The following is a 13858-nucleotide window of genomic DNA, read 5'->3' as shown; positions in this document are numbered from 1 at the left end:
AACACAACAGGAGCTCCGTGAGTGCTGGAACCTTCTCCGCCTTAGTTTCCTGGGCCTCCCGCTCTGCCTTGGTGACTGGAGCATCCTCCTTGAGAGGCCCGTCTCTGCTTTGGGTGGGTCCCACCTCCCCCCACGTCTCTCCAGCCCAAGCCCTGACGTCCACTCCCCAGCCCTCTCTCCACTGCGGGCCGTCCCGGCTCAGGCTTCACCGGGCACAGCCCTCTGCCGGTCCACTCTCTGCAAACGGAGTTTCTCTGAAGGAGGCACGTGGCCCACACGCTGCCTCAGTAGTCACTGGGTGGCTTGCACCGCCTGCCCGCAGGCCCTTAGCGACCCTCCCCACCCGCCCCCCCCACCCCTGTGTCGTTATTCGCACACTTCCTCCCGCTCAGTAGACCAGGTGTGAGGACCCAGGCTCTCCACAGCATCCGAAACCTCTGCAGCCCTGAATGTCAGGTACCTATCTGGAAAGTCGTCACCTGGCTGGCTGAGTTCTATTTCCTCTTCCGGGAAGCTTTCTAGAAGCTTCCAAAGCCACACTGAGGTGCGTGCCTCTAGCCTTTGGTCCCCGGCAGTCCCCTTGATAGCTTCTGCATTTTAGTTGCCCGTTTGTCCCCCAGCGGAATTCTGAGTGCCTTCCCAGAATCAGCGGGTTCTCCTTTGACTAACTTGCCCCAGGACGCAAACCTAGCCGCCGGCAGTGTGGGGGCCCAGCCCAGTGAGGCCGCAGGCCCACACCTGTGGCCACCGTGCTGGCTGCTGCTCAGTCATTGTCATGACCCCGGCACAGAGCCCGGTGGCCCCAGCAGTGCTCGGTGGTTTTCGTGGGTCTCCGCGAGAGCCTACAGAGCTTCGTCATTGGATAAGCATGTTCCTACCTCTCAGGGTTCCTGTAACACCTAACTCGAGACGATGAAATGGAGACGTTCTTTAACGTGCTCGTTAATTCACGGACGCTTCTGAGCCCTTACTGCGCAGCATGAGGACAGAGCCTCTGCCCCTGAGGGGGTCGCAGACTCAGGGTGGGGCGATCGAAGTCTCAGGTTAAAGGGTCAGAGGGTGGATCATCTCTCCATCCCCGCCTGTTCCTCAAGCCTTGGTAGATTGTCTTCTCCTAAAGAGACTTCTAGCCAGACCTGCTTCCCCAGGGATGGCCGAGGGCCTCCTGCTGGAGGCTTCCTGTAGGAATGAGGGGAGCGGCTGGGGAAGCTGGTGTGGCTCTAAGTGCCCAGCCCAGGCTGCGGTCTGCAGACGGGACCCGGTGGTCAGCGCCAAGAGCCGGCGCTGCCCCCTGCTGGCCAGAGCGAGGATATACCCGCGGCCACACACTGGTGGGAGGCGCGATCGCAGCTGGTCGGGGAGGGAAGGGACCTTGTCACGACCTGTGCAGTTTGGACAGGAGAAAACTGACAAGGAGGCCACATAACTGGTCTGTGGCGAGGTCGGGGCCAGGACCCAAGTTCAGGTTCCTGTGAAGCCGGATGCGCACTCTGGATTCAGACGCGTGGAGGGAAATGGAACTGCAGACGGCCTGCTGCCACCTCTTCCCCCGTCCAGTCTCCTATCCGTCCTTGAGAGTCACCACTGCACTTCCGGTAACGGCCGCCCTCCCTCTGCCTCCTCCAGCCCCGCCCAGTCAGAAGACCACAAAACACAGGCAGTCCGTGAAGCCGGGGAGGAGCTTCTCGCTGGAGGACCTCATCGCCATGCCGGCCCTGAAGCGGGGAGCTCAGGTGACCAGCCACAGGAATCAAGTGTGTGCCCTGCAGAGCCCGCGGCAGGGCCGCCCACTGCGCCGGGGCCCCGGCCTCTGGTCAGCTGACCTCGAGGTACCAACGGCGTGTCCAGGCTCCTTCGTGGAACCCAGCTGTCACCAGGAGGAAAAATACAGCTTCACCTTTCAAAGAAGGGCAGCGAGGGACTGGCCTATGAGAAGGACGCCTGTCTGGGCATCGCCTTGGGCGGTCACGAGGACACCTCGATGCCCGTCAGAGGAACCACTTCCGGTCGGAACGGGACTGGACATCAGAAGTCGGGAATCGCGTGGTGCCTGCTGGACGTGGCCACCCGAGTCCCCGCCACGAGGCGGCCGCAGCAGCACAGAGACGCGCTGGGTCGACGCTATTCCCCTTGGCTGCAGAGGCACAGAACGTCACTGAGAACCATTCCCTCTGCCAAGGGCGAGGCGGTGGCGGCCGATGGCTCTGGGCCAGCCCCTCCCACACCTGGGAGGTGGCCGCGGTCACTTTCTGAGATGTAAAACCACATGCTCTCCAAGCGTGTACAAGATGCCCACATCAAAACGACCCACATTTCAACTTTTAAAAACGTCGCTTCCGCAGATAATCGATGCCTGAAGCTGCACTGCAGAAACGTGTCTTTTCAAACCGCGCGCTCACACACCATGATGAGACTTCGCTGTTGGTGATCCTGTGCTACGTACAAAAGATCGAACAACTGGCCCTTTAAAAACAAACGTTGTCGGTTTAATAGGTTAACTAGAAATGGATGTCGCAACATGGACCATTTCGATGCTGCTGTCTTCCCGTGTGTCACGATTTCGCACGGGCGGAAAGACAAAGGCCCCGTGCGAAGCGGGGAGGGGGAAAGTACGGACCCCCCGGGAAGGGAAGGCTGCAGCGCGCGTGGTCCGGGTCTCACGGAGGCGGCGGTGCGGGGGGCCAGGCGGTGCTGGCCACGGCGAGGTTAACGGCGGGTGATCGCGAGAGAGACAGTCTGGCTAAAGCCGTCGTCTCGTTCCAGAAAGGTTAGAAGGGGTTGTCCAGGATGTTCACTCTCATCAGGAATTTGTTCTTTTGAATATCCTGCACGTTCACCTTGTTGGCTAAAATTTTCTCCCACGATGGAAGGCTCTGGACTGTCCGACGCCAATGGTCCTCCGTCAGCTTGGAGTTTGAGAACCACCATTCCTGGGGCGGGCAGAGAGAAGCGAGGGGCCATCAGCGCTGCTTGACCAGTGCCGGCCACATTGGTCTGACACCGGAAGCCGCTCTGGAAACCGTGCGAACCCACAGACAGTGAATTTCGCTGCCCCAACGAGGGTGACACGTGACTTTGCACATAAACACAGAGGAGTGGACATTCGTCCACTTACTCGACCGATCTCGAGTAGAAGGCGCTGTGCTCCGGGGGCGGAGGCACTTTTGCCTCCGGGGGCGGAGGCGACACCAACTGTAAAGTGGCAAGGGCCACAGGACGGGGGCAGCGACCTTGCTAAGGGGTTGGGAGGAAGGGAAGACCCCATGAGAATGCAGGAGGGGGAGGTGGCCCTAGCTGAACTCGGGGCGTGTCCCTTCTCTCAGTCCGATTCCAGAACGGTCCGTGGTGGCCTTCCGCGCCCGGGAAAACCCACCGGGGCTCCCTGAGAAGGCGGGCGCCCCACCCCGGGTCGCCGGCGATGGTGCCGACCTTGCTCATGTTCAGCCAGCATTTCTCCAGCATGTTCCCCTGCGTCTCGGAGAAGCTCAGCGCGGTGTTCAGGAAGAGGCTGCAGTTCTGCCCGTCGCCCATGAGGATGCAGATGTAGGCCATCAGGTGGTAGAGCCGCGGGTAGAACACGACGCCGGTGGTGTTTTGAGTCACCAGGCTCTCCAAGTTCTGGAGGGAAAACAGCACATCGGCGTCAGAAAGGGCCCCTCGACTGCAGTTTTTCCTTCACAGACGATTTGGGGACAATTCAAGGATACAGCAAGAAAGCGAAAAGTGTATTCCAGGGACAGACATGGGAAGGAGCGGAGATAAGATGACAAGTATCAGGTGGCCCACCCAGACCACTTTAAAAAGAAAAAAAAATTACATTTTCTTCTGCTTACCAAAGCAGTATAAGTTCATTGTTCAAAATTCAGGGGAGAAAAAATGAAAATAACGAAAGCCTAAGAATCGCCCATAACCCGAGCACCGGAAAGAAATATCGTTAACATTTGAGTTCGTGCTTCCTTAACTTTTCGAATTCTCTGCCCGCCACCCCCGCTCTGGCCCACGCACGCACACTCACTCGTCCCCGCCACAGCTGCCGTCACAGTGCTCACGCGGCAGACTAACATTTCTTTTCTCATTTACCATCAGGTTCTGAACATTTTCGATGACATGGTTCCTTTACATCAGACTCACAAATTTAAGTGCTGGCAGGAGCCGGGCACGTAACGTGAAGAAGCAGGCTGCGTGTAGCTGCGAAGCATGGGGATCGCGTCACAGGGCAGAAAGCGTGCTCTGGCTGTCACCCCGTGTCAGTTCCAGCCAAAAGCTGCCCTTTGGAATGAGGGCCTCGTGTTGTCAGCTACTTTAGTTTTTCAAAGTGTCAGAAATTCAAGCTTTTTTATATGAAATATCCCAGTGTTTCAATGTACCATTTCTGACTTGAGCAATCTTCTTTCTGAAGGGCGTATAGTTTTTATTTTCTCCTCGTGTTTTAATAGTGTAAACCTGAAATCGACATCTTTACAGATACATTTTGGCCATCCGATTACTTCCCTGGGACACTTCCCAGGAGGAGAACCACGGGGACAGGTGGCGTGCCCGCCCGAAAGACATTTATGCGTCTTGCCAGCGTGCTCTGGAAAGTGTCCGAGAGGGCTGCGGGCAGGAAGGCGACGGGGAGACGGAGACCCCCCGGCGGCCTCACCTTGAATATCTCGACCCCGCTGTCCTGCGCATTCTCCGACAGCTCCTCGATCTGGTTTTGGAGGTAGAGCACCTGCCCCTCCAGGTACCTGCACATTCCCAGCAGGTAAAGCGTCGTCGGCGTCCGTCTCAGCACTAGAGTTTTCGCCTTACTGGAAAATGTGATAAAGTTGCCCCACTCCTGGAGTCTGGCATACCTGACCGCAGGAGAACGGGAAGAGTCAGTGCGCCCTCGGAGGGGCCGCTGTCCCTCGCCAACCTCTCGGGAGGCCCGCCGCCCGCCCACCCGGAGGAGACGTGCAGCCCGGGAAGGAAAGGGTGTTCTGAGGGTTCGAGAGGAAGAGCGCCCTTGGGAGCACTCGGGCCGTGTTAGCCACTCTTTTTCCTGGGACTCGACAAAGTGAAGCGGATCAGACACTTGGAGCTATAAATTCTAGGGCTTGGAGAAGCTGCCCTCGTTCCGGGAAGGGTGGCGGCGGCCGGCACTGCTCTGAGAAGCACTGGCCGGGGCCACAGCCGTTGGAGGAACTCTCCAGGTGAAATAGGGTAGAAGAAATTACGATGACGTGTGGGCTTTAGATTCCTGAAACTTTAACCCACATGGGCAAGTTAATTTGACCTCGAACATTCGTTTCTTTGGACTTTAACTGGCAAGGGTAATTAATTTGGGGGTTTCGATTTCTCCCGAGGAATTTTATAATAACAGGAGACCTCTATTCAAATTCAGAACTGCTCTAGCTTGTGGCACTTTATATAGGAACGTCTGCATGGTGTCATTTAATCCCTTCTGGGCAACACGGCGGCATATAGAATTTGGGATGGGAAGTAGAAGGGGAGTGACTTTCGGGGTTGGGGTAGCTGTGGGACTAATTAATGTTCTGGGCCCTTCTGGTTTCCTTACTGGAGGCTGAGGCCATGGCCGCGGGCTTATCGAGTTAAAAGCTGACTAAGCTGAGGCACCGCCTCCGGCTCACCAGCTCTGGGGCCACCCGCCTCCCTCCCGCCCGCCATCTCCTCCGTGCGCAGGCTCTCGGCTGGCAACACTCGGGCTCCGGTCCCTGCCCCCCGCCTCCTCTGGGGGAAAGGGGCGCCTCGATTGCAGACTTTGGGGGAGAGGTCAGGAGTGCAGCTCAGTGCCTGCCTCCATGAGGGAGACGTGTCTTTCCAGAACCGCCGGCTGCTGCGTGGGTCAGTCTAAGCCTGGGCTTCACTGCCAAGCCGCCCACCGGCCAGCCGCTATCGGCCACGGTCTCCGACACCGGCTCTGCCGACAGCGCTTCTCAGTATGATTAGATCTTGGGGCAAGTGACGCCATTTATTAGTCTCCCTGCAACCTCGGCCCTCCTCAGAGCGGGCACCCTTCCCTGCTCATCTCTGGCAGCGCCACGTGGCACAGGCGGAACGAAGCCTGCTGCACGGGATGCGGTCGAGGTGGCGTCCCTGTCCCACCCGCACTAGTGATCCCCGGGTGTCTTCCAGAGTCAGGGCACCCGGCGCCTTCAGTGCATCTCAGGTATAAATGATAAAATACTTTCACTTTCTTTTCTTTATCCTTTTTTTAAGTCTCACAGAACGTCTTTTCAGGATTCGGTGTTTTCAAATTTGAGGATTTAGTGACATGCAGCCCGTGGTTACCAGATAGCCACACACGAGAAAAGGCCCAGGAGGAGTCCACTGCGGAACTTGAGGATTCTGTTGTCTTCATTCTGGCAGATGAAGTCCAGACATTCTTCAAACTTCCTGTAAACAAAGCCTGAACGAGAAATCACAGGGGGGCTCTGCTGGGGAGGGGGGATTTTCCAGGCCTCGTAGTTCCCAGGAGACCTTCCCACTGGAGGGCGAGGCCTCAGCCCGCAGGCTCTGAGTCCAGGGGCCGTGGACTGCTGCGGCCACGTGACCGCTCCGCCCGTGCCCACCGAGCCCCGGCGTGTGTGCACGTGTGTGCTTACACCACAGACTTCCCTAGTGTCGGCCGGGCAGGAGTGGGGTTTCAACCCGCCCTCCCTGCTCGCGGCCAAGGAGGCCTTAGTGCCACTGGGACTTGTCCACTGTCCCACCCCTGCCAGCAGCACCTGCATCCCCTTTCAAAGTCCCGCGTGGGGAGGACGGCGCCAGGCTGGCCCCTCTGGTTTAGTATGGACGCTGCCTGCTTGGTGTAAACGGAAGGTTATCAGGATTTGTTTCCCAAATCGCCAGCCGCTGCCAGTGCCTGGAACTCTCCTGCTAGCAACCCAGTCCTTCATTCTAAAGCCCGATGTCACCGAGGGCATCCTGCTAAAACTTAAATACCCTAGTGAAAGGCACAGAGCGAGCACTGGCCGTCTCTGTCCCTTGTGCGTACACTGATCTGATACTTTCACGGACGGCTTCTGCCCAGCAGGCTCCTCCAGAATGAGGCTCCTCCGTGCTGGTCTCTCAGGACCCTTGACTTTCCAGGAGGAGCCTCCGCTCCACACACCAGGCTCCCTGCTTCCCCGTCTAGGGGTCCCCAAGCCCCGCCCTGAGAGCGGCCATGCCACACCAGCACGCGTGTCACAGCCCCAGCCTCGAAAATCTGCCGGCCACGCTCACCAGAATAAAGCATGATGTCCAGGCAGACATAATAGAAGAAGGCCTTGCCGAAGATGTGCCCTTCCGCCATGGACAGGTCCCACAGCCACCCCAGGACCTGGATCAGATGCTTGTGTCTGCGGATGAGAAAGGGCCGCTGGGAGGTGGGGAGGAGGGGGGAGGTCTGGCTCCCGTTTAGTCTCAGTCTTGCTCGGTCATTCACGACCAAATCCAACCCTTAAACAGACTTCGGCCCGCTCCCGACCTCCCTCTAGTGGGCTCCCTGTTCAGACGGCTTTTGTGGGCGAGCGCGGTCAGCGCCCTGGGGCCTCTGGTCCCCGCGCTGCTCGTCTCTGGGCGTTGCTGCCCCTGCCAGGCATGTCCCCTTCCCTGGAGGCCTGACCCCCGGGCGGGGATGGCCGGCCGCCTCTCCGCCAGTCCCTGGCTGGAGTGATGAGGTTATGGAGGGGGCGCGTGGAGGAATCCCAGTGGACAGCGGCGGACTCCAGAGGGTGGTGACTGTCAGTTACATCGTCGCACCGCAAGCTCTCTCCTTTCTGCGCCCTGTGGCCAGGGCGACGGAGCCCAGAACACTCAGCTTCCGCAGCTTCCTGCCCCTGGTTCTGGAAAGTGCTTTGAGACCAAATACCTGTTTTTCAGGAGGAGGCATCTACTGAGCCAGCAGAGGATTCTGTACTGTTTATTGGGGTTCCGGAGCAGTGCCCACATCTTCTGGGCTCGTGAGCCTGAGGAGAAAACGCTCTTGTCTATTTCAGGGTGTCACATGTAGCTGCATGTGACCTCGTGCTCAAGCTGCCCTTACCTAAGTCAATGGCCAAGTCCAAGTGACCCATTGTGAGCTTGGTGTAGCCCAGCGTGGCGGCCGCGTAAGCCACGGTCTCGATGCCCTCGCTCTTCAGCGGGAGGCTGAAGATGTGCTCTATGGCCATGATTTCGTATTTGAACCACACGCCCTGGTCGCCGGCCAGCTGGTGGTGCAGTGAGAACTCCAGGTAGGCTTTGACAATCTGGAAAGGCAGCAGTGGGGAGCGGAGGGGCGAGATGGAGCTGGAAGCCCAAGCAGAGAGCCCGGCGCCCGGCGCCCGCCCGGGGTCTGCGGGGCCCACATGTCCATTCAGCTCGGGAATGGAGCTGGCTTCGGGGCAGAAATTAAGCTGAGTTTCTGCCGCTTATTTATCAGGTCGTCCAGGACAAGCTCGATGGCCCCTCTTGCCCACAGAGTCCTTAAACAAAATATGGGAATTTTAATTTTTATGAAAAATAAAAGCGATAGCTGATAAATGCGGATATCCGTCTGCACAGCAGGAAGCCGGGAAGCCAAGGTCACCAGTACTTACCTGCCTGCTGGGGCTGGACAAGAGGTGGAGGGAGGAGAGGAACCGCATTTTTTATTTTATGCATTTCTGTGATGTCTAATTTGTTATAACAGACGCGTAGTAATGTTTAAAAATTTAACAGGAAAGGAAGGTTGCTTCGTTTTTTCAGAGCAGATAACGCTACCAGCAGGGAAAGGCTGCCAGAAACGGCGCTGGACGAGAGAGGACGGCGGGCGAACCCAAAGCCGCAAGGAAGCCCAGGACCGCCCGGCTCCACCAGGGGGCTGGGCCGGCTGCTGCGCGTCCCGGGATGGGAAGCTCAGAGGCTGTGCCCGAGGTCACAGTGCGGACAGACGTGGGCCTGGAGGCTCCAGTCTCAGTTCTTTCGGGGTCCGTCTGTGCTCCCGCTCTGAGGACCTCGTCTGCGTCGGTTGAACGCCCATGCTGTTCCGGACCTACCCCGCCGTCTCGTAAACAAGTGTCTTTTGATTCGCTTTCCGGTTTTGACTGTTCCGTCTCATCTTCCCCTGCCCCCCAACTCTACCACGTTGTTAGGACATAGCCCCAAGTATGGAAGAGTAAAGCATTTCGTCCCATAAATACTTGATCTGCACCTACTAGGGACAGACACTTTTCCAGGAGCTCAGGGTATGAACAAGGTAACAGACAAGGTCCCTGCTCTCACAGGCTTTTCAGGGACCTGGCAGGGGACACAGGCCACAAGCTCACAACAGAGAACAAAAAATCAGATGGTAACAAGAGCTACTGAAACACGATGACAGGCTAGGGAGGGACCGGGTTAGTCGGTCAAGAAAAAGGCGTCACTGAGGAGGTGACCTTCGGCTGATAAGCAGAGAGCACTGTCAAGGTCAAGAGATGAGCCTTCCGGGCAGAGGAATCGTCTAGTGCAAAGACCCTAAGATGGGACTGAACTTAGATATTTAAGGGACCGGAAGGAGGAGGAGGACGGCCTCCGGGCCTCCAGGCCTCCAGGCCTCCAGGCCTCAAAGCGGGCCTTCTGCATCCTTAGGGACCGCGGCTCGCCGGGAGGAGCTCGCGGTGGGGACAGACCCCGGCCGGGAGCTCCCGCTCCGCCAGCACCGCGTCCCTTCACCCTCGATAACTAATGATCCCAAGAGGAACTGATCGCACAGGAGAAACCCACAGGTGACGTATTTCTATGAAGAACCAGGTCCCTCTGAGTAGACGGGCTGGATGTCCCCGAACAGCTTCTCGGTCTCGTCTGCCCGAGTGGCGGTCCGCTGCGGCTCGCGTTAGGGCCTCGCGGTCTGGAGTCCTGATTCGCTTCCCCGGGCTTCTCTCCCCAGATGAGCTGCAGGAAGCTCAAAAGCTGCCCCGAGAACACCGTACCTCGAAAGCGTCCTGCGTCTCCAGGGCCGTGTTCACCTGCATTATGGCTGCCAGCTGGGCGTAGTACTTGTAGTGGACGAAGTAGTTCAAGCTGTAGATCTTCCAGAGCAGGGAGAAGCAGGCCGTCTGCTGGTACAGCTGTGCCAGCCTATTCTTCCTGTGACAAGGCAGAGCACACACGCGGGGCACGGAAGTCAGGCGTCAGCGCACAGTCCCCACCGCAGGCTTCGGGTGGGGTCTGGACGGCCTTGGGCTCGAGCCCACCCTCCGTCACCAGCATACACCGATTTTCATCAAACACATTTTCTCCACTGCAAAATGGGGACTACGCCATCTACTTTGTGAGGATTCATCAAGATAATTTATGTAAATCAACTGTCGGGTCATTGTTATTTAAATGAAGCTACTTAAAAAGCCCATTTCTATTATTTAATTTAGTCACATTTGATTCTGGTGACAATCCTGTAAGAAAGAAAGGAATAAGGAACCCCATTATAGGCAAGCAGAAGGTGAGACTCAGCTTAAGTAACTCAAAGCCGCACGGTCAGGATGTGGGGGCTCCGGGACTCGCACCCCGTCCGCCTCCAGCCTGGCCTGTCCCGTGTCATTTGCTCCATCGCATGTGCTTGTCAAGAGCCAGCTCTCAGCTCAGTGAGGGAACGGAACGTTTTTAACAATTACATTCCGCTGTGTTCTGTATGCTTCCCCCTAAAATTCGTATGTTGACTCCTATCAAGTCCTGAGGGTGGACCCCCGTCACAGAAGGGGTCCCCCAAGTGCTCCACGTGAGGACACAACGAGAAGTCTGCGAAACCCTAGGGGCCCTGGCCAGGGCGTGCTGGCTCTGTGACCTCAGAGCTCCAGCCGCCAGAACCGCTCGGGGGGCTGGGTGGTGCCATGTGCGTAGCGGCCCCGTCTCTGGGGAGTGAGGGGGGCCCCCAGCTCTCCCCGGCTGCTCCTCTTACTCTGGAGATGAGCTCTCTTGGGCCTGCTGATTCATGTAATGAAAGTGTCTTTTTTTCTCAACATGGGTCTGGAGGAACAGGGAGATTAAGTTGCACGGAAAATCTCGGTTGAGGAGTTTCAGAGCCTTCCTCAGGGTCTTCTTGGCGAGCACCATCTGGCCCATGTTGAAACAGACCTGTGGGGACGGGAGGAAAAGCAGCGATTCCGGGCTTCGTCGGTATGCTCCAGCGATCCATATTCTTCAGATTCTTATCCGAAAAAGGTAATTTGTGGCCCAGGGACAAAACCGCCCCTGCGCCTGGCATGACAGGAAAGGTCTCCCGGATGCTCGGGTAAGGACGGTTGAGTGACCAGGATCTGGCATCTGCCGCCGGGGAAGTGTTCGCCCGTTCATGTCTACTTTGTGAGGTGATTAGAAAAATATTTCATGATGATGTCACGACAAGGAAGACCTTGCTGCTGGCGAGTGACGGTGGGGAGTTTGGGTCTCAGCGCTGGGGTTCCGGAGCCTGGGGAAGTGTCTGGGGCGGGGATTGGGAGGAGGGTGTGAAAGGTACAGGGATGACAGTTACCTCCTCTACGCAAAGTCCCAACGGCAAGTCACGGATCAGTGGTGACTGATCAATTAAATGCTGTCTTACCTGACCTTTGAGGCAATAGAAGGTGGCCGACTCGAAAGTCTGACTCCAGGATTTTTTCTTCTTGAGAGTTTTCAGCAACCTCTCCCCCTCGTTCAAATACGTGTACGCCTGCAAAGAGTTGCAAGTGGGGAGTCGGCGGGGATCCAGACCACGGCGCGGCCATCGCCCCAGACGCCTCCGAAGGACGAGGCCCGGGAGCCACCGCCACCTTCCCCCGCAGCACCTGGTCAGCCCCTCACACCGGATAGGACCGGGGTGCGTCCGGCCCCCACTTAAGATGCAGGTCGCCTCACAACTATCTTTGTCCCCGAATCGCTCACTCTAGAGGGTAAGTCTAGCAATCTCCCTGCCTCTCCTGCTGTCAGCTTACTGAAATGTCCCCAAGGCTAGTTCCTCCTTTGAGTAATTCCATCCTCAACCCCCCTATTTCCACCCATAGGTGCCCACGGCTAGGAGGAGCCGGTCCCGTGCTGGAGGGAGTGGCCAGCCACGCCCGCTTCCTTGGCCCCGGGCGCCTCTCCTCGCTTTGTCTTGTGACTTTGCTGGGCAGGAGGGTCCTGGCACACGGAACAGCTGGGCGAGGTCAGACTTGAAGATGAAGCAACACCCCGAATCTCACGCAGCCCGAGGGGCATGAGTGGGAGGCAGGAGGAGGGGGAGACAGGAGCTGGCCGCCAGCCCCGGTCCTGCAGATTTTGTCTGATGGGAGGGAGGGTGCTCATGGCACCCGCCGGGACCTTGCTCTGGGGCTCGGCTTCCCGTTCCCGGGGGATCTCACTCCTACAGAGCGAAATGGGCAACGGGTGCAGGTTTATTAGCGAGTTGGCTCCAGGGGTCCCTAACCCTTCTCTCCCCGGGGCTCACCGGCCATCGCTCCTCGTCCCCACATGCGGGTATGAAATTTGCCTAGGAGACAGTCATTCTTAACGGGGATAACTGAATGAACTGGGGCTTTTAATTTTCAAATTTTATGTAAATCTAAGGTGTGAAGGTCGGTCAGGCTACTGCGACCAACGGCGACTGTAAAATGTGGAGCAGGCCACCAGGGAGGGCACGGAGGGGCTGCGCCATGCTGCTCGGCTGTGAGGCTCCCCCTGAAGCGGCCGGGGTCAGGCCCAGAGGGGATTTTCCTCAGGGGAGGTCGCGAAAGCTTAGTCCGGCCGGCTGCTCCAGGGACAGCGACCTGAGGTCAGACAGATGTGGAAACACAGTGGTTTCCAAACCCGCTGGTTGGCTTAGCGTTTCTTCACCTCTGAAACGCCCCTGTGAGGAAACCTGCTCAGCTTGAGCCAGCGCGGGGCTCCCGGCCTTGCTTCACAGTGAGTTCTTCCTATGCGATTCTATGTCTCACATCCCCACTTTTCTAAGGGCATATTGTCCTGGATCCTTATTTACAGTTGCCCTGGAGAAACATTCACCAGGGCTTTGGCCGTCTAAAGGGACGTGTGAGAATTTCGCACGAATTATAAGATTCAAACCAGATTCGTACGTATCCAAAGACCTGCAGGCGTCTGGGGAGACGGGGCAAGTGCCGCTCGCTGCAGCATCCCCGAGGAAGACCGCCAAGGCCGAAGCATCGCTTCCGTGAGCCCCCGGGCATCACCTTGGGAACCAGATAGGGGCCCCGCCCTTAAATATGGTAGACAAGTCACCCCAGGTGTCTAAAGGTGGCAGTGTTTTAAATGATGTGTAATGCCGGCTGTGATTTGTTCTAACTCGCTTTTCTTAATCTCAGGTCATTTCCCTTCTGAGCAACTGGATTTGCAAAAGAAAGGGGTGCTGGCAGGAACAGGAACAGGAACAGGAAGTCACAAAAAGCACACGAGCGCTGCCCTCTGTCTCCCGTCTCTACAAGGTCTCAAGGGTGGAGGACGGCTGGGCAGAAACGGCTTACCATGTAGTTATCGTCCAAGATGAGATAAGCAGATGCAATTTCTAGGAAGTAATACAAGGCTTTCTTGTTTTCTCCCAAAGCCAGAAAATGGTGAGCCAGAGGCATGAGGACCACCTCTAGGATCTCCTCGCACTGGCAAGATTCCAAAGGAATGATGTCTTCCTCAAATGTCCTCATCTTGATTATAACGGAGTCAAAGAAATTCAAGATCCTCTCGCTCATTTCATCGGAACTGTCCAAACGCAGAAACAAATAGGAGTAATAACTTGTAATATGGGATATCTTTCGACACGAAAATATCTTTAAAAACTAAGAAAAGGGCAAGAAAAGAAAACCCAGTGTGGGTACCGCTGACCGAACGCATCCCCCGCCCCCAACATTTCTCCACTTGTACCTAAAAGGCCGGAAGTACTGGCCAGACAAATGATCTCATGACAACTGTTTGTGCTCTGCCTCCT

General features: G+C 57.1%; 1 protein-coding gene across 1 annotated transcript in view; it reads right to left on the bottom strand.

Moving 5' to 3' along the window:
• Positions 1–1351: 1351 nt before the first annotated feature.
• ADCY10 (adenylate cyclase 10) overlaps positions 1352–13858 on the bottom strand; it is a 40437-nt gene continuing 27930 nt past the window's right edge. Inside the window, exons 18-28 of the mRNA XM_015586183.2 lie at positions 13401–13632; positions 11507–11614; positions 10865–11040; positions 9900–10056; positions 8015–8219; positions 7834–7937; positions 7213–7321; positions 6277–6394; positions 4643–4838; positions 3430–3618; positions 1352–2930 (exon numbers count right to left, since the gene is read on the bottom strand). Coding sequence (XP_015441669.1) covers positions 2769–2930; positions 3430–3618; positions 4643–4838; positions 6277–6394; positions 7213–7321; positions 7834–7937; positions 8015–8219; positions 9900–10056; positions 10865–11040; positions 11507–11614; positions 13401–13632 — 1756 coding nt within the window. The 3' untranslated portion in view covers positions 1352–2768. The remainder of the gene's footprint in view (positions 2931–3429; positions 3619–4642; positions 4839–6276; positions 6395–7212; positions 7322–7833; positions 7938–8014; positions 8220–9899; positions 10057–10864; positions 11041–11506; positions 11615–13400; positions 13633–13858) is intronic.

Source organism: Pteropus alecto, unplaced genomic scaffold (assembly GCF_000325575.1).
Source record: "Pteropus alecto unplaced genomic scaffold, ASM32557v1 scaffold101, whole genome shotgun sequence".
NCBI classification, from domain to species: Eukaryota; Metazoa; Chordata; class Mammalia; order Chiroptera; family Pteropodidae; genus Pteropus; species Pteropus alecto.
The sequence above is the reverse complement of the archived record's forward strand: the minus strand, read 5'-3'. Positions and strand labels throughout refer to the sequence as shown.